Genomic DNA, 18,229 nt, shown 5'->3' on the forward strand with positions numbered 1-18,229 from the left:
GTTTGGTTTGTTCATTGGCACCGAAAACGAGTTTTGCTCAACACTACTCAAGGAGAATCGAACACTGGAGAACAGTTTAAAATGGGAGCAGGACATTTACAACAGCACAATAATTTATTATGTATAATAAACCACAAATCCACAACCTGAAATACTGAAATTTCATAACACTGATAAATACCTGTAGTTGCTACAGATACTAGACACAGACATGTTATACATCCCTCACACTTCCTGTTTAGAACCAGGAGCTGCCATAATATTAACAAACCAACTACGCTGTGACCAGGGTCCCATCCCCCCCAAAAAACACACACATTGTCATACATGTGCATCACCACTGCAATGCAAAAACTGGGGGGCAAGAACTGATCCAACAGATGATTGAACAGAAGCACGGAAACAACAGATTAAACTGTGGTTTACTGATGGTTCCATGGAGACACACAGCAGCTCCACACAGCTGTCTCACAACAACCTCCAGCTGCTTTCTGTGGCAAATTAACCATTAAAAGCTGAGCATGTTGGTCCCAATGCGTTTCATCTCTCTGAGTTCTCATTACTGCTGACAGCTAGAGGAACTCGATTTTTGTGCTGCATTAGTATCAAGGACTTGTTCTTTTCCTTTCAGCCATTACCTTAGGACAACACCTTTAAATGACTATAGTAACTGCTGTGGCCTAAAGGTTTGTGGGCAGGAATTTCTCCAGACAGGCAGGGTTTAGTCCTCACAAGGCTCAGTGATCAGGTCAGACCGGTGGTTCTGGGCAGATTCCAGGTGTGAATATAGCCTGAGCAAATAAAGGTTAAACAAGAACTACCACCTCACGTTGTGTCTCCACCAACAAGTCACAGTTTACCTGCTAGTCTGTCCAAACACATTCTAATCAGTTCATTCATAAGAAAAAGTGGACATTTGTGACAGTTTAGAAGAAATACACACAAATATGATGCAGGTACAGACAAACTGAAAACCTCCACCCACTACTACTGCTGTGCATGTTTTAGATGTTAGCATGCTTTTAGCCCACTCACTTTCAGCATGGTGTCAAGCTGCAGCCATTCATGTTGGAATCATCACCTTCCTTTGGTGAATGTGGGCTCAATGCTGCTGCTACTGCATTTAAATCTGCCGCACTGCAGTAGTTGAAGCTAAAATTACACCCGACATAAATGGGGTTATTAGAAAACTTTGAACTGCTGGTGGCACAAAAAAAGTCAGAGGAATCAGAGGAGTCAGACCAACAGAGACAACCGTTCCCCCACTGCCCATAAGGACAATCAAATACTGCAAAAGTGTCCTCTGAATTGCCCCAACAGTAGAGCAAAGGGGATTAAGTTCCCTAAAGGTAATAGATCACATACAATAAAGTGTAAGTGGCCATTTGTGAAAGGGGCGACTGTGGCGCAGGAAGGTAGAGCGGTTGTCCACCAATCTCACAGTTATTGGTTCAATCCAATCCCCGGCTCCTCCGGTCATATGTCGAAGTGTCCTTGAGCAAGACACTGAACCCCAACTTAGTTGCTCCTGGTGAGCGTTGGCCAGCTGCATAGCAGCTCCCCCATCGGTGTGTGAGTGTGTGTGTGATTGTGAGTGTGAATGGGTGAATAGGAATCAGTGTAAACCGCTTTAAGTGCTAATAGGTAGAAAAGGGCTATATAAGTGAAGAACATTTACCAAGTGCAGATCAATTAACCGCTTCATCCATCCACTACTCGACCTTCCTGAGTAAAAGTTGTGAGAGGTCAGCTGAGTTTTTCTGCTGCAAACACATCAACACACACGGTATGGAAACGAGTCAACATGGCTGTCACTTCAGCTTCCTGATGCGGCAGCGCAGGAGGCTGCAGAAAGTCTTCCTGAAGGTGACGTTACACAAGGCGTAGCAGCCGGGGTTGATGGCACTGTTGACGTAACACAGCCAGTATCCTGTGGTCCACAGGATGTTGGGGATGCAGATGTGACAAAAGGTGGCGATGACGGCCATGACGTTGTACGGTGTCCAGGTGAGGATGAAGGCCAGCACAATGGACAGGATGGTCTTGGTGACTCTCCTCTCCCTCGCCATGACTTGACGCTTTCTCCTCTCGTGAAACGTGAAGCTGGGACAGGCAGAGAGCATTGCCGAGGCCGTCCTGTGGAGGTCAGTGTCGGACGAAGACTCGTTCTCAGTCCTGTTGTTGGTCGTGTCATGTATGTTCTGTTTAGTGGGGTTGTGAGGGTGACACTGCTGAGGGGACAGACAGACTTCTCCTGGCTTGTCTTCAGGATGTTCGGATGCTCTGCCTTTCCTCCTCCAATTCGAAGTGCTGGGCTCTGATTGATTCACAGATAGGTCTGACACAATGTCATTGGGCACCAAGCTCCGCCGTTTCAGGAGGAGGTCCTTATTGGATGGACTGGATGTCCTGAGTGTGCCTCGTATTGACTGCAGCCTGCTTAGGCGGCTGTGGCTGATGGTGGACAGGCGGCTGTAGAGAACAATCATGATGAGAGCCGGCAGGTAAAAGGAAGGAAGCGTTGTTCCCAGAGTGATGGCAGGGCTCGCCAGCAGTTGGATGTAACACTGTCCATCGGGGATGACGCGTTTTCCTCTGGCCGTCTGCCAGCTGAGGATGGCAGGGGCCCAGAGAATGAAAGCCAGCAGCCAGGCGGCTCCAATCATCAGACCGGCCATCCCACCGGTCCGCTGGACGGGGTAGCTGAGTGGCCGAGTCATGCAGAAGTACCGGTCCAAACTAATGATCAGCAGGTTCATGACGGAGGCGCTGCTCACCACATAGTCCAGAACGAGCCACACGTCACAGAGAACAGCCCCTAAGGGCCAGTGGCCGCACAGCAGGTACAGCGTGTACAGGTTCATGGAGAACAGGCCGATGAGGAGGTCAGCCACTGCCAGGCTCAGCAGGAAGTAGTTGTTGATGGTCTGCAGGCGAAGGTTGACTTTGATTGACAGGATGACCAGCGTGTTGCCGAGCACAGTGACAATGCTGATGCACGCGGTTACCATGGCAATGAGGATCAGCTCAGCCATGTTGTATGGGCATCCGTCTCCGACTGGAGGCTGACAGGAGGCGTTGACACACGGCCAGAACCACACAGAGGTGTTGAACTCAGATTCAGGTGTTGGTCCCATGATTTCTGCAAAACAACGTGCACAGCTTAATTATCGGTAGACAGGAATAGAACACGTACTTTACTACATAAAGATAAAGTAGTCATAGACTGTTTTAAAATGAATATAATTAAAAGGCCTCCATTTAAAATATTACCTAACAAAAAGTACTATCTGCTTGAAGAACCCAAAGAAAAGGTACCGATGGTGGTGATCTGTGAAATTTAAACACAAACAGTCGCTTTAATAAGTGGACGTTGTTCTGTAGGATCTGATCATTTGGTGGAAAACAACATGGTTCAGTGACATTTTCCTGATATGTTCAGAACCTAATTATCAACATTTCCACATAATGTTATTATAAAACAATTTACTGCAAATTCTAGTAAACTGATTTTTTCCCAGTGTTTCCTGCAGAGAGACGACAAAAACAATCACACACACACACACACTTTACAGGTGGGATAACATACAGCAGCAAAAACAAACTTTTGATCCTTTATACGAAGAGGCAAAATTCTGGGCTTTTAAAAGACACGAAAACCGGCCGATAGTAAAACTTAATTTTTTACTGAAATAGATGGAAGCGGCATTTAGTCAAGTTCTATACTTAAGTACAATCGTGTGCATTTCCAGTTCCCCACTATATGTATGTGACATAAAATAGGCATTGTTTTGGATAAAAAGTAATTTTACTTTTGTTTGTGTACCTTTGTTTTTTAATATCTTAAATGCAACACTTTTACTTGCAATACAGTATTTCTACACTGTACCGTATATACTTTTGCTTAAATATAAGATCAAAGTACTTTCTTCCCCTCTGATCTAAATATATCAGTTTAGAATTACTTCCAGTACTTCAATCAAAATATCACAAAAGTACATAGGTGTTATTAGCAAAAGAGAAAAAGTAAAAAGTAAAAGTACTCACTATGTAAATTATTGACTCAAAGTTGCATTATGTTGCAGCTGGTAAAAGTGTAGATTATTTTAAATAATTTAGAAAGTAAAAAGTGGTTCAACTGTAATAGATCATAATTTAATTGCTGATTATAATTTGTATTAATGATATTGCCCTAAAGTAAAAGTTGAGAAGTAAATAGTTAAGGTACTTTATAGAGCAGAAACACAGAGAAACAACAGAATATTAGAAATAAGGAATAAAAACAAGAAGAAAGTAAAAAGAAAGCAGAAACACTTTGTACAGTTTGAAAACATTAGATTGAATTCTGACGATGTGACTGAGTGGAGACTTACCGGTTTGATGTGTGAGCTGCTGTGGTGTTTGCAGTCAGTCAGTCATCAGGCAGCAGCAGCTTTATATACAGCAGACGAAACCCTCGTCCATTCTCATTAGGAGTCCTAACATCATCTGCTCCAACATCGGTGTCTCCTCTGCGTGGGATGTAATGACACATCTCTGAGAATAGGCCAACCCCTCCTTCAGTTAGGGAGTAATTTTAGATTCATTTCCCTTCCACCAACAGTGCCAATAAATACATACACTATATTGCCAAAAGTATTGGCTCACCTGCCTTTAGACCCATATGAACTTTAGTGACATCCCATTCTTAATCCATAGGCTTTAATATGACGTCGGCCCTTTGCAGCTATAACAGCTTCAACTCTTCTGGGAAGGTTTTCCACGAGGTTTAGCAGTGTGTTTATGAAATACATAATACACAGTGCTCGCAGTCTTTGCTCTAATTCATCCCAAAGGTTCTATCGGGTTGAGGTCAGGACTCTGTGCAGGCCAGTCAAGTTCTTCCACACCAAACTCACTCATCCATGTCTTTATGCACCTTGCTTTGTGCACCTGAATTCATTTATTTGGATGGGTGAGCGAATACTTTTGGCAATATAGTGTATCTATCCCACCTGAGTCTTAAGCCTTCACCGTTCAACTCCAGAGCTACACAAAGTACAACTATAGAACCTGATGCGGTTGATGAAGTCTCGTCCAGAGTTGTTCCACAAAGTTTAGTTCATGTGCAGATTTAAGGAGAAAAGCCAACACCTGATTCCTGATTAACTATTGTGAAAATGCAATTATTTCTTCTGTTCATTAATTGACTTTAGTTCATAGCAATAAAGAATCAAAAGATGGAGTCTATATACTATACAGCACACAAATATGTTCCTTTTGAAAAGGATTCAATTTCTAAGATCATTTTTACTATAAAGACTTTGTGTGGAACAGTAGCAGCAGCAGGTGAAGGAGGGGCTGATTTTAACACTCGATGTACTGACAGATACTTCATACACAATAGGTTATTAATTTAGTACCTCACTTGTAACTCGCTTTGGATAAAAGCGTCTGTTAAATGTAAGTGTAACTTTAAATTGATATATTCAAGTACAACTAGCTCAACACTGGACTTTTAAAGTACTTGAGTAAATGCAAGTTGCTCACCAGTACTGGACATGGCTGTGATTCAGGGAGAATCTAAAGCTGCTGAGCAGTGAAAAATCAAAAGCTGCTTCATGAAGGCAACTGATGATTTAGGCTCCACACATTGACCTGGCCTGGACACACAGTTCCCTCCATGCTTGGAATAAAAGAAACAAACAAACAAAAAAACCCACAATAAATTCTCTTGATTTATTAAAAGGTGTTGAAACGTACGTTACAGAGCACCTTCCTTTTAGTGTTTCTCACAAAGCTGTTCCGGTGAAGGTCAAAGAAGCCGAAGAATTGGGAATAAAACATTGAGACACTGGTTAAACTTTAAGCTGGTTAAATTAAAAGACAGCAATGATGAGCAGGTTAATGGAGACTTCCACACACTGGTGACAGTGTCATATCATAAAAAGTTAAAATGAATAAATAGAATGTATCCACATTTTTTGAGTTTAATAAATAAATTATTGGTTTTATTCAGGATGCTCCATATTAACATTAGACAAAGCTTTGAAAATCATGTGAACTGCATGTTAAAGTTGTATCTTTAGTTTGCTGCAGGACAATGATTCACTTATTTTGGCTTCCAATATTTAACTGAACATGACATTTGTTTTAACTTTGTCCTTTGAAAGTCTCTGAACTGTGAGTATAAGCCAAAGTTGCTGTGTGACATAAGTGAAGAGAAATTAAAATGTGATTTAAGTTAAAATGTTTATCATATGCATTATAATGTTATACTGTTACCTATTCGTGTTTGAGATGTACAATAATTAAAATACAGGGCTGCTTGAAAGTTTGGGTTTTAGAATTTCTTCTATTTTTACATCACTTTGACCGATGCGAGATGTGCACACACGTTCTACAACTAGACAAATCAACCTTAACCTGATACAATGAGACAAAATCATTAGACCTTCTCATGTATTTATTGTGGAAAATGATCTGATTTTAAATGCCTGTGTGTGTCAAAAGTGTTTGAACCTCTGGGACTTTCAGTTGATCTGAAGGCGAATAGAGTGAGAGAGTGTAAGGGGTCTCAGAGGGCCTGTCTTATTTCAGTCGACAAAATCGGGGTCCAATTCTAACACAAATTTAGAATGAGACCCAGGACCTCAGAAATGGAACCTAAAGGAGTCTCCTGTAGTGAATGATATCAGTGTTCGTGAGTTGAGGAGAACAGTGAACAACAGTGAACATGGCAGAGCTGCTGGAGGAAGCTGCTACTCTCGTCTTCCTGTTCTGTAAGAGGGAAGTGTCTCAAATTCCTGCAAGACCAAGTGCAGGGCTGAAAAACATTACTGGAAATGTGTGCAGTTATTGCTAAGGTTCACACACTGAAGCGTAATTGTTGTCTCATTAGTTTAACTGGGTTCTCTTTATCTAGTTCTAACTGATGTTGATGCAGAAAGAGAAACTTCTAAAAGGTTTCACAAACGTATTTAAAAACCAAACAAACAAACAAAAAATTCTAGAATGAATGGAATTTGATATTTCACCAGATTTAAAGCAAAATATAACTGGTTGTCTGAAGTTTTTCCACTTAATCTTTATGACCCATGGAGGAAGTTTTTTCAAAATGTCCAATAACTGCGTCGGATCACAGGAAAACTCTCAAAGCTCTTTAATTACATCACGTCTAAAAGTAAAAGCAAAGAATCGTCTCAGAGCTGTACAAACTCCACAGAGGGTTTTGTGACACATGTACCGTTCTTTTTTTTAACCACTTGTTCATCATTTACAGGATGAACCCCAGCATACACCAGACCTTTTTAAAATGTTCATGAATCAAGTAAAGCCAGGAGGAGCATTCAGATCAGTCACATGCAGCTGCTGCCTCGAGTCACCTGACCTCACATGGACTAAACTGCAAAAAAATAAAGGGTTTACTAAAAATGTTAAACTAAAAACTGCTGTCATCTCTGCATGGCTCCAGTCAGAACTCTCTCTCTTTGCCATCTTAATGTTCATAGGTCTATCTCCACCACAACCCCTTAAAAAACACATACATAACTTAAACAGTGTCAGTACGTGAAGCTGTAGGAGTTTAAAAAATAAAATGAAATAAAAACAGCAGAGCGTCAGCAGCTGTACGATCTCACACAAGCCGGGAAAGAAAGTAGATCGAAAAATTCAAGTTTTCTTCTGCAGGAGTTTGAAGGTGGGTGGGGGGGGGTTGGTCTGGAGACACCAATTGGAGGCTTTTTTTTCACTACAGGAGCTGAACAACCTGCAACCGGAAGCCTTTACCCCTGGTCCTGTTCTCATTTCCTCAGGGCAGAGTAAGAGACAAGTTTCCTGCATTTGTCCCATAGACTGTGGCTTGTGTGCAGAGGGACGACAAGCACATTTCAAATTGAATAGCAAACATTTCCCTGTAACTTTTAGGTAGGTTTTCAAACAGCAAAGCTCTTTTTTGTGTGTGTTAGAAAAGCATAAAACCCTGGAACCTGAAGAACAAGAGTGAAGTTGCTGGGTAGGACAGGTGCTTGAACTTTACTACATACTAATGTAAATCACACCAAGTCCTCTGGTAACTGAAACATGATCCTCCCCAGCAAAGTAAATGAGGCAGATTTAAGACCTTAGTGAAGACACTGAACACTGAGCCAAAACTTTGAAATCATATGTTAACAATGCTGGTAACAGACCTGAAGATAAAGCAGAGGGTCTGGGACAATCCCACTGAGAATCTAAGGTTAGCTGAATGAAGGTGGACCTGGAGAAGCATGTCCACTGTTCATGCTTCACTATAAGTAAACAGGACATGTGATCATATGTAAACTTACTTAGTATCTGAAGTTACACAAAATCCAGAGACAAAACCAGGAACCACTGGTTCCTGCAGATTCCAGGTGTGTGAGGCTCCAGGTTACAGGTGGTTGAGTTCCCAGGGTGGAAAACAGCTATCAGAGAACAGGCCACAGACACAAGCAGAGAAATGCTACAGATCCTCAACTAAAATACACACCACACGAAGTTTACTTTAGACCTGAAAACTTAGTGGTAACCACCCACTGAGTGGTCAGTTTATTAGGAACACTAAAAAAAAAAAAAAAAACCATCCTGCAACGAATTGTCCTTTGACGTTGATAATGTTCAGATTGTGTTGAAACTGTTAAACTGTAGGGTTTGTTTTTACGAGACTACTTCACTCTGAGCTGGTTGGATAAACTGACAGATCATCATCAGCATGATTTGAGTCTGTCTCCAATGATTTCAGATAAGGAACTAAACGATGTGATTATTTTCTTACAGTAAACTCAAATGTTCATTTGCTCACATTTATACAGTATGTGCAGTTTTAGTTTTACAGAAGCACGTCAGTGTATGCGCATGTTTTTCTTCTTGATTATGTCCATTTCACTTTCTGTTGACCATTTTCACACAGTTTTAACTCAAAGTATGAGCCTGGTGATGTTTCCTTCATTTTCTTCTTCACCTACAAATCCCAGGTCCAGAATCAACCCAACAGCAAATGTCTACCACTTCTTCCACTCCACTGTGTTCACAAACTATTAGAAATACACAAGGGAACCTGTGACCCTCCAAGCTAATGCACCAATTCCACTAGACATTAGAAAAACCCTATAGTGAGCAGCTATTTCTGAAAACAATGAAAGCATTGTAGTGCTACGGACAGAACAGAGAACTCAGGAAGTTTTTAGAGACAAGCACACTTATGGTTTGAGTCCAAACATAAGAGGAAAACAGAAAAACACCATCTCTTTAACCCGAATCTAGTTTTTTAACAGTTCCTGTCTCCTACTAGTTTTTATTAATTTCTGTACAGAACCTACATCACAAACTCTTGAAACTTGCTTCATGTATGTTCCTGTCGAGCATCGTCAATGATCGTTTCTGTAGAACAAGTCTAATTTTTTGTGGTAATGATAACTATTACGATTAATCATTTTCAATACACTAGAGATTAACAAAATGCAAACCTGCGATAAAACAAATATTTGTTAAATACTACAGAGACAAGGGAGTGAGTGAGAGGAGACGAATAAAGTTCAGAACACAAACAAGTTCCTTTATGTAGCTGTAAGCTGTACTGAAAACGCCTTTGGCAGAAACAAACCGTGATGTCGATGAGCAACACTAGTACACTAGTATCAAAGCGAGAGCACATCGTCTAGACTTTTTCAGACAACAGGACGCACAGCTGGATGTGTCTGGGTAACGTAGAGAGCAACAAAAAACTCCACCATGCTGTGTTTGACATATTAATGATTAAAGAGCATCTGCTGATGCAACCACAGCCTTCAGTGGGTCAGAACACGCGTTAGCCTACGGACGTCACTGGCTGAAGTGTGCAAGACTGTCTGTATACAGACCGTAACATGCCAGGCTCTCGATAATGTAATGGCCAGGCTGCAACATTTTGTCCATAAAAAACACCATCTGGGCTGAGTGAGAGTGGTGTGGGGGGAAAAATGCTGATTTGTTTACAGTCAAGTATAATCAGCTGGAACCTCAGTGACAGTTTGCATCAGGGATCCATTTCCATTTATTATCAGGATGTTTCTGAGAGCACGCAAGAAACCTATTTAAAGTTTGTCTGTGTGTGTGTGTTACCCACATAATAGAGCAGGTTATATATGGTGATTGTGTCCGATTCAATGTTAGGAACCATGAGAAAACAACCCATCAGTGTACAGACACGGTACAGCTTGTATTAAAATGGTCAACAGAAGTAAAAAAAGTCTTTCACCACCTCTGAGAACTGCCAGCTCTTAACAGGACACTAACATTTATGTCCATCCTCTCTTGGCTCAAAACACACAATAATGCAATTGGTTTAGGTGGGGTTTTAGGTGGGGGTGTTGGGACTGGAGCAGGTCATGATGAATGGTTCTTCTCTTCTCCGGCTTTAAAATAAAAAAAAGAAATAAATCAAAGTGTTTGATGAACTGCAGCGTTATTGAAAAGACATGCAGTAGATTCTGTTCATTCAAGCTGAGTACACGGTGGGACACATTGACGTGCTCCATGATCTGCACAGTCAAGCCTCCAGCGTAATTTCTTCTGTTCCAATATCATAATTACATACGGTACAAAATAAAGTAGTGCTGAATTCACTTTTTAAACACTTCAATCACGCACTATTTAACATCAAATGTCAACATCACATGGCACCGAATGCAGCACGTAGGGAGTAAATGTGTGTGAGAACGAGATACCCCACCCCACCCCCACCTGTCCATCGGACATGGAACTTTGACACACAGGAACCTTGTCTTCGAGGAGCTCAGCACTAACTGGCATTTCTGTTCAAGTAGAAGCCCTTTCTGATGAGGAATGGTTCAGCTTCAATCCAGTTTCTGTAAGTGCAGAGAAATAGCACACCACGGTGAGAAGGGGTGAGGTGGGATTCTTGCGTCCCTTCTTCTCCAGGCCGGAGACCCTGTGCAGAGTCAAAGCAGCACCCATTTCTTTGTAAGGCTTTAAGGAGCACCCACCGGTTAGCGCTCCTGTTCTCTGAGCCAACAGGACGACTACCTACTGTACGGATCACCGGGGTAACTGTTGGGGCCCTCGCTGCCAGGAAGGGGGCTGTGAGAGGAGGAGGAAGAGGAGGATGAAGAGGGGGAAGACAACAGCAGGGACGAAGAGGAGGGACCTTGCAGTGAGTCGTCGTCTGTTCGTCCCCCAACAAACACGTCGTCTATGTCTAGAGACAGGCCAGAGGGTTGGGGGCCAGACAGCACCTGGGGGCTCCACATGGGACCGAGCTGTTCAGATGGGGTGGAATTCACGGGAGGAGGGTACGACTGGGGTTGGGTAATGAGAAGAGGACCTGATGAGGAGGGGGGAGGGGGCATCATGGTGTGGTCTGCTGCTGGCCTGGAGGCCCCAGTGCCCGTCTGGGAGCCACGGTGAATGCGATGGCTGACGATAATGTTATTTCCGAAGCCGCCCATTGAAGCCATGGTGGTGCTCTGCTCCCGCTGCACCACAGCTGTCATGCCCCCCTCAGCGATGAGCCGACGGATTCGTGCCAAAGCATCTTCACCGGAACCAAACTCTGGAGACTCTCCTGGAGCAACAAGAGCATACAACATAAAGCTGTTAGTTTGCAAAATTCCACTTTTCTGTCTAGTAAAATCTAAATGTTTTTATTTTTAAGAGCATTTGAGAGTCCAGACCTGTTGGACAGTACATACAGAGATACTGCAGCCTGACCTGAAACCTTTAATTTGTGTGTAAAATCCACTGAAATTATTTTCATGGCTATTATAAGTTGACAAGTTCAACTTTTAAAATGACACAGCTTGGCAACATTAATATTTTTAGTGTGTTTTCCTACAAGGTTCCACCAGCTGCATTCTGTTGACATTCCTGGTATATGTTAAGCACAAAAAAACCTTCAAATATAAATAAGGATTACAACATCCACCCTGGATCTGTTTAGCTACATATGAAGAATGAGAACAAGGGCTTGAAATAAATTTGCAGTCTGTCTGTTTGCAATGAACATATAATTAAGATCAATTCAAAGAGAATTTAGGTATTAAAAAGTTCAAGTCAGATGGCTATAACGACCACTCTAGAATCTTCTTCAGTGTGCTTGGGATCATTGTCCTGTTGGGAGGTCCGACGATGCCAAAGGTTCAGCTTCGTCAAAGATGGCATGACATTTTCTCCTAAGATTTCCTGACTCTTAAATCGATCTAACTTCCATTCCAATGCATTTTCCAGTGACAGAGCATCACTGAGCCCCCACTAAGCTTCACTGTAGGTGTACAGTCTAGCATTTGCTTCATGTTCCTTCCTTCACACATACTGCTGATCCATAGGTCCAGTTTAGGTTTTTTGGTGGCTTATTTTTTCTGTACTGGCATGGAAACCTTCAGTGTGTACAATCCATTTTACTCCTCTGTGGCTGTGCTGCAAGTCTTTTGCAGTCACTTGTAATTTTATGACTGCTGCAGTCATTAAAAGCATTTTCTATTGACTTTGGAGGAACCAGGTTAACCACGAAATGGCCTGAGCTATTTAACTTGTTCTTGTTTTATTTGTTCATTGCCAATACACCTAATCTTCAATGGGGGCTGAATAATTTTGTGAGCAACTGTATTTGTAAGCTTCTACCAATGACAAGACGATGTCAGGAAACTGGAGCAGAAAAAGACCAACTATTACATCAACTCATGCCCCCTTAGTCAACAAATGGTGCTTGGAGACATCAAAAAGAAAGAGCCAAGCAGCACGTACCTCTGCACGTTTTGTGCTTGTGTAAGTGAAAGTAGAAGACAGGGACCCTGAATTTACAAACTGTAAACAAAGCAGTGTTGGCAATGACCCTTTTCACACCACTCTGGCTCGGCACAGTTGGTTTCTAATCGATAATGTATGAAAACAAGTTGCAACAACAGTTGTACTGGTGATCTTAATGTCATGGTTCTGATTCTCATGCACTGATTGGCTAACGTGAACAGCCAAAGAGTGGTGTCTTTTAACGATGGGCCGACACCAGCTGATGCCATTTCAAGATGTTAAATAGGCCAAAAAGCTACTGGGACCCAATTAGCATTGATAGTGTGGGACACACTGCAAACGCTGAGACACTTCTCCTTGGCCTGATGCTGACCGACAGCTGACTTCAGCTTTGGTGTGTCCTAGCCCTTAAAAAAATAATATGAAGCAGGAATAAGTTCTGTCAGTTAACAAAGATAAATAAAAATCTAAACAACTGAAAACCTTAAAACCAGGGTTCATCCTATTAGTGAAACCTAAAGTGACACTGAACAGAAAATTATTTAAACTGTAATAAAAATAAATATCATGAATAAATGTCATCACTATCAAGGGAATAAATCTGCAGATCTGCTGCTGAGCTGTAATCAAGTTGAAGCCGGGAAAGCGATCAGACAGCTCTGTAATAAAATGACCTCTGATATGGCAGCAGCAAACACCACAGACCTCTAAGTACTACATCTAGGGTTTGGTGACATCTTACTTCTGATTTCTTCCAACCCAGTGGTAGATGATCCCAACATCATTTCCAAAAAACTGTCAGAGCCAATAAAAGCTAATATCATCCAGATTCATTCTTATAAACAGGAGTTAAAAGAAACTTGTGCTAACCAGCACATTTTCATGATCATAAAGAAAGATATCTTATCCATTGGTAACACGTATAGCTGTTACGTTGGTCTTTTGATGGTAGTTTTCTTTCTGTGTAAACATTGCTGTCGCATGTGCCTCCTCTCACAGTGAATTACCCTGTTCTGCGTCACCCTCACTCACTGTGTTTTTGCTGCTATGCTGCTTATATCCGCATATTGTTAAAGAAAGCTAGTTATGACAAATGACCAAAAAATGCTGCCAAATATGTAGTAAAAAAAAAAAAGTTTGACTAAAACAGAACATCTTCTCTTGTTACCCCATCAATGCCATTTCACCGTCAGCTGCCTCTAGAAAACTGTACGTACATCTGTTTGTGTTCAAATGCAACAAATGCACCACAAACAAAACACTTCATTAAATACAGAAAGTGGTTGACAGGAGCAGTACCAGCTGTGGATGTATTGACTTCGGCTGAAGTTTCACCCTGGATGTTGTCCTGTGCTCTGTTGCTCTGAGATGTCTCCAGCTGTCCTTGACATGCTTGACTGGTGGATGGAGTCTCAGGTGGGACATCTGAGGAGAAAGGCGACGTGATCCCTTAAATGTTACCACTACCTTTAACTGAGGATGAGCATAGCAGGGTTAAAGATCATGCTGTTAACTTTGCATCTAATGGTACAATAATTATATGCTTCTTACAATGATCCAATTGTTTTTATAATCAACAAATCTAATGTTTCATCTGATAGTTAAAAAAAGAACCCCAGCAATAAACTATGTACACTTCTTATAGTACTATAAAACTAGAAACATTTTAAAAAAACTGTGACTCTGCTAACATCACTACTACAATATAATATCTGTAGCACTTTGTATGTAACGTGTGTGTGTGAATGTGTGACAGTACTGGGTGGGGGTTGGGAGACGCTGGGCTCTGGCAGTTCTCTCTCCGTTTGTGTCTCAGCATTCTGCAGCTGGATAATTGGTGTCTGGGTGCCTTGTGATGTCACTGAAGGAGCGGGATGTCGGGGCTGGAGACCAATTGCGTTCATCAGTCCCATGTCTCTGTCCAGTCTCCAGCCAGAGCGATTGGTCCTAAAAATATAATTAGTGTTAGTAAGATACAAATTAAATAAGAAATTATTAATATTTAAATTTAAATAATGAAATGACTAACGTGAAGATGAGGTCACTTAACACCTTCCCACAAATAATACTTGTTTATTGTTAGACTTGTTAAATTGTTAAATGTTCATAAGTTTAAATTATGGACCCCGGGAAGGGACACAATTGGAAAAACAAAAACTTGCGAAATTGGACATGTGAGAGAAAAAAAAAAAAAAATAAAAATGTATGGTTGGGAAAAAAGAAGGAGGGAAAAAAAAAAAAAAAAAGATTAGAGAGCTCACAAAAAATTTGTAATTTTGCAACCAGGTTTACTGTCAAGCACTTTAACGTATAACCTGAAAGTATATTTATAATAAAAACATTTGCGAGATCCAAAAGTTTTGAGAGATATCGCAAATGGTAAACTGTTTTTTCCCCCCCATCAATTTTTGTCTGTCACATGTCTCGATCAGCTCCCTTCCCAGGATCCATAATAAATTACCCAGTTTTATATATTCAGTTTTATTTAAACCTTTAAAGGAATTTTTTTGCATGTGGATTTTGCAGCTCGTTTATTTTACAGCTCGATTATTTCAGTGTTCAAATGAGAAATCAGTAAAATTAACACCTCACAGTTTGTTTCAGTTCAGTAATTTTTAATAGGATTTTTTTGACCGTTCTAACAAACACTGATCAAGTTTTACTTTAAATCTGCCGTGCTCAATGTGTAGTGCAGCATAGACAGTTCTGCATGCTGGGTGTCTTAAATAGATATTAACTGCAGTTTACGACCTGAATGGCTGCTGTGTAGACCGACTCTGAGGTAGAAACAATGAAAGGCATAACTGTGCAAAATCTGCAAAGCTGCCATTACACAAGTTGGCACCGTTAAGAAAAACATGACAATTGCAATTACAAAAAGGCTGATGGGTATATTTGCCTGTTAGCTTTCACCATCTATTGGAGTTTCTGAAACCATGGTCTCCCACACTGGAGATGTTTAGTAAGATCTGTGACCATCACATGTCTGACCCACAGACATGCTGGGAACCTAATGGTGCATCATTATAACAGTGTACAGTAAGTCTTAGCAGCAACAATGGGCAAACTCCACATGTTGAAATGCTCAACACAGGAGTAAAGAAGGATCAGAATTTGATTGCCTTTACTGAAATGGATCGTTGCTAAGATCAATACTCAGGATCTGCTCAGGATATCTCTAATGTACAAAGTGTGATCATTTTGGAGCTGAAAATTCATTAATTAACACTATCACCAGTTTTGTGATAGCAAAGCAAAAAGGTGGCTGAAGGTTCTCACCCTTGTCTGTCAGAACCTCTGGTCCTGCTGGTTCCACTGTTGTTCACAGAAAACAAAGGCTCACTGTTCGACTCTGCAGGGCTCTCACCGTCACTGCGATAGAACCTAAACACACAAACACACCTCTTGTTAATTCACTTCCATTCAGGAAGTCTTAAAAGCAGAGGAGGCATTTCTTCGTGGAATCACACGGACCACAACCTTATTAAAGGAACTAATGAGAGCTTCTCAATTAATGCTCTTCCTGTTTAGGTCAACCATTAGGATAATCACGTTAGTTCACTTCTGAACTGATGTGATGGGGCTGGAAGGGAATCTCTCTGCAGCTCAGTGGGAAAACCATGGCTTTACACACACTGGCATTTATCTGATGCAACTGAATGATCAAATACTGACTCCAAATCAGTCTAAATATTTCACCAAAGTAAATTACGTAAATTAACACACATAAATGACAGGTATTAATTCTTTTTTTATCCTCATCTAATAGGAAAATTCCAATGTGTTTGCATTTACATATGCTTCTGTAAACTGGTTACTCCTGATCATGCAGTCACCGTCTCACTCTCTCAAAGGACTGATTCACTTTAATGAAACTCAAAGCTTTACAAAACGTCATGATGAGTTGACTCTACAAGTATTATTCCATAAAGGACTATTGATATTTTCGAAAAAAAAAAAAAAAAAAAAAAAAAAAAAAAAAAAGAAGAGCAGGAAGCAATATAAAGCATTCAGCTGAGAGCTAATACAAGTCAATAAATAACAGGATTTATAACATAATGAATTCTGGCTTCCGTGTTTAAAGAGGACTCAGTTTAAAGAGCTGGAGACTCACACAGGGCGGCAGATGACCAGGTCACCCTTATTGGTTCCATAGGCCAGGCCCATCCCTGGATCCGGCAGCCAGCGAGCTGAGTTTATACTGACATGGCGCCTCTGGTCTGGAGCCATGGGGTAGACCACATTGAACACCATCTGAAACACACCAGCAGGTTCAACACACACGGAACACACACAACAGCAGCAGGTGGATTTACACAGAGCAATGGTCAGTAAGTGACCTGTGGAAAAGTGATCAACAGCAGCAAAATTATACAGCAAAACTTAACAGATGTATAAAACATTTCCAAGACTGATGGATATGAAAACACAGGTTTGCAATAAATACTGATCAGATGTTTTAGATTTACATCATCCATTAACATGATTATTATTCTCTTCATTAGTCAATTAACTGGTTTATTTATAAATGTCAGAAAATGATTTAGGAAAAAGAATTAGCACACATTTTTATTTAGGTGTAGTGTGTGTATTGTCTCACTCTGATGGAAGTCTCTCCCCCATGTGGCTGCTGCAGGCGGAAGACTTGCGCCACCATGTGGTCAGTGGTGGGATGAAGCAGGATCCTGCGAGAGGCCAGGCCCACCATCACATAGCAGCCCATTGGAGACAGGCTGACAGAGATGGCATTTGGACCTATGAAAGAAAAAGAACATAATTTTTTTTTATCCAAAGAAATAAGAAAGAAATCACAGAGAACACTAGACTGAGCACTGCAGGAGTTAGATGTTTCATTGTCCCATTAGATTAACAGTTTCTGGAAAAAAAAAAAAAAAAAAAAGCCATGAATCTTTGAGTTGTTTTTGTCATTTCTGTGACAGTCATGGTGTCAAACATTCTTACAGTTTCTGTGACCAAGACTAGACTTTGAAGTGATACTGTACCAAATCTCTTGGTGTACAGCATCTCTCCCAGGTTGTGGGGGGCCAGAGAATAGATTGCTAGAATGCCTTCATCTGGGAAACCACGCTGACTGCTGGGAATGAAAACTGCCAGTAGTTGACCATCTGCAGAAATGTCGCAGCTCGCATCGTTGTAGATTTTACAGTTTGGCACCAGAACATTGACAGAGGCTGCGCAAGAGATAAACACATTTTTACTCAGCAGTTCCTACAGTTGATAATGATAAAAAAGTTTCCCACAGTGATCAGTGTTGCTCACAGGTACGTACATACTATTGACTACTGATTGTATACCATTTGTTATTGTATGGGTTTGTCAAAAGTCAATGGTGGCTGTAGGATTTGAAGCTGTTGAGGTGTGTTATGCTGCGTTCCACTAACAGGAGTTTCGTTATCGATTTTACCACGTGTATCAATGAAGCACCTCTCTGTATAATAGTTCAACAGCAGCATCTCTCACAGTTATC

At 41.1% G+C, this 18,229-nt stretch overlaps 2 protein-coding genes across 7 annotated transcripts in view; both read right to left on the reverse strand.

Annotated features, from left to right (window-relative positions):
* Positions 1–205: 205 nt before the first annotated feature.
* On the reverse strand, positions 206–5,662 carry chrm4b (cholinergic receptor, muscarinic 4b). The gene is made up of 4 exons (XM_067493739.1): positions 5,530–5,662; positions 4,374–4,511; positions 3,274–3,331; positions 206–3,142 (listed from the first exon to the last, which is right to left on the reverse strand). The coding sequence occupies exon 4, from the start codon at positions 3,135–3,137 to the stop codon at positions 1,812–1,814; it is 1,326 nt and encodes a 441-aa protein (XP_067349840.1). The 5' UTR covers positions 3,138–3,142; positions 3,274–3,331; positions 4,374–4,511; positions 5,530–5,662; the 3' UTR covers positions 206–1,811.
* ambra1b (autophagy/beclin-1 regulator 1b) overlaps positions 4,617–18,229 on the reverse strand; it is a 29,057-nt gene continuing 15,444 nt past the window's right edge. For 2 of the 6 annotated variants that reach the window (XM_067493733.1, XM_067493735.1), the window contains exons 12-18: positions 17,745–17,933; positions 17,342–17,496; positions 16,856–16,995; positions 16,021–16,125; positions 14,501–14,688; positions 14,041–14,166; positions 7,127–11,560 (exon numbers count right to left, since the gene is read on the reverse strand). In XM_067493733.1, the coding sequence (XP_067349834.1) occupies positions 11,019–11,560; positions 14,041–14,166; positions 14,501–14,688; positions 16,021–16,125; positions 16,856–16,995; positions 17,342–17,496; positions 17,745–17,933 (1,445 nt within the window). In that variant the 3' untranslated portion in view covers positions 7,127–11,018. Of the gene's footprint in view, positions 11,561–14,040; positions 14,215–14,500; positions 14,689–15,640; positions 15,752–16,020; positions 16,126–16,855; positions 16,996–17,341; positions 17,497–17,744; positions 17,934–18,229 lie in introns of those variants that run through there. The other 4 variants (XM_067493732.1, XM_067493734.1, XM_067493736.1 and 1 more) reach the window with 4 other exon arrangements.

The sequence above is a fragment of the Channa argus genome, chromosome 23 (genome assembly GCF_033026475.1).
Source record: "Channa argus isolate prfri chromosome 23, Channa argus male v1.0, whole genome shotgun sequence".
In the NCBI taxonomy this organism is placed as follows: Eukaryota; Metazoa; Chordata; class Actinopteri; order Anabantiformes; family Channidae; genus Channa; species Channa argus.

Coding starts and splice junctions, on each gene's coding strand:
- chrm4b (XM_067493739.1), bottom strand. CDS start 3,137: ATGGGACCAACACCTGAATCTGAGTTCAACACCTCTGTGTGGTTCTGG.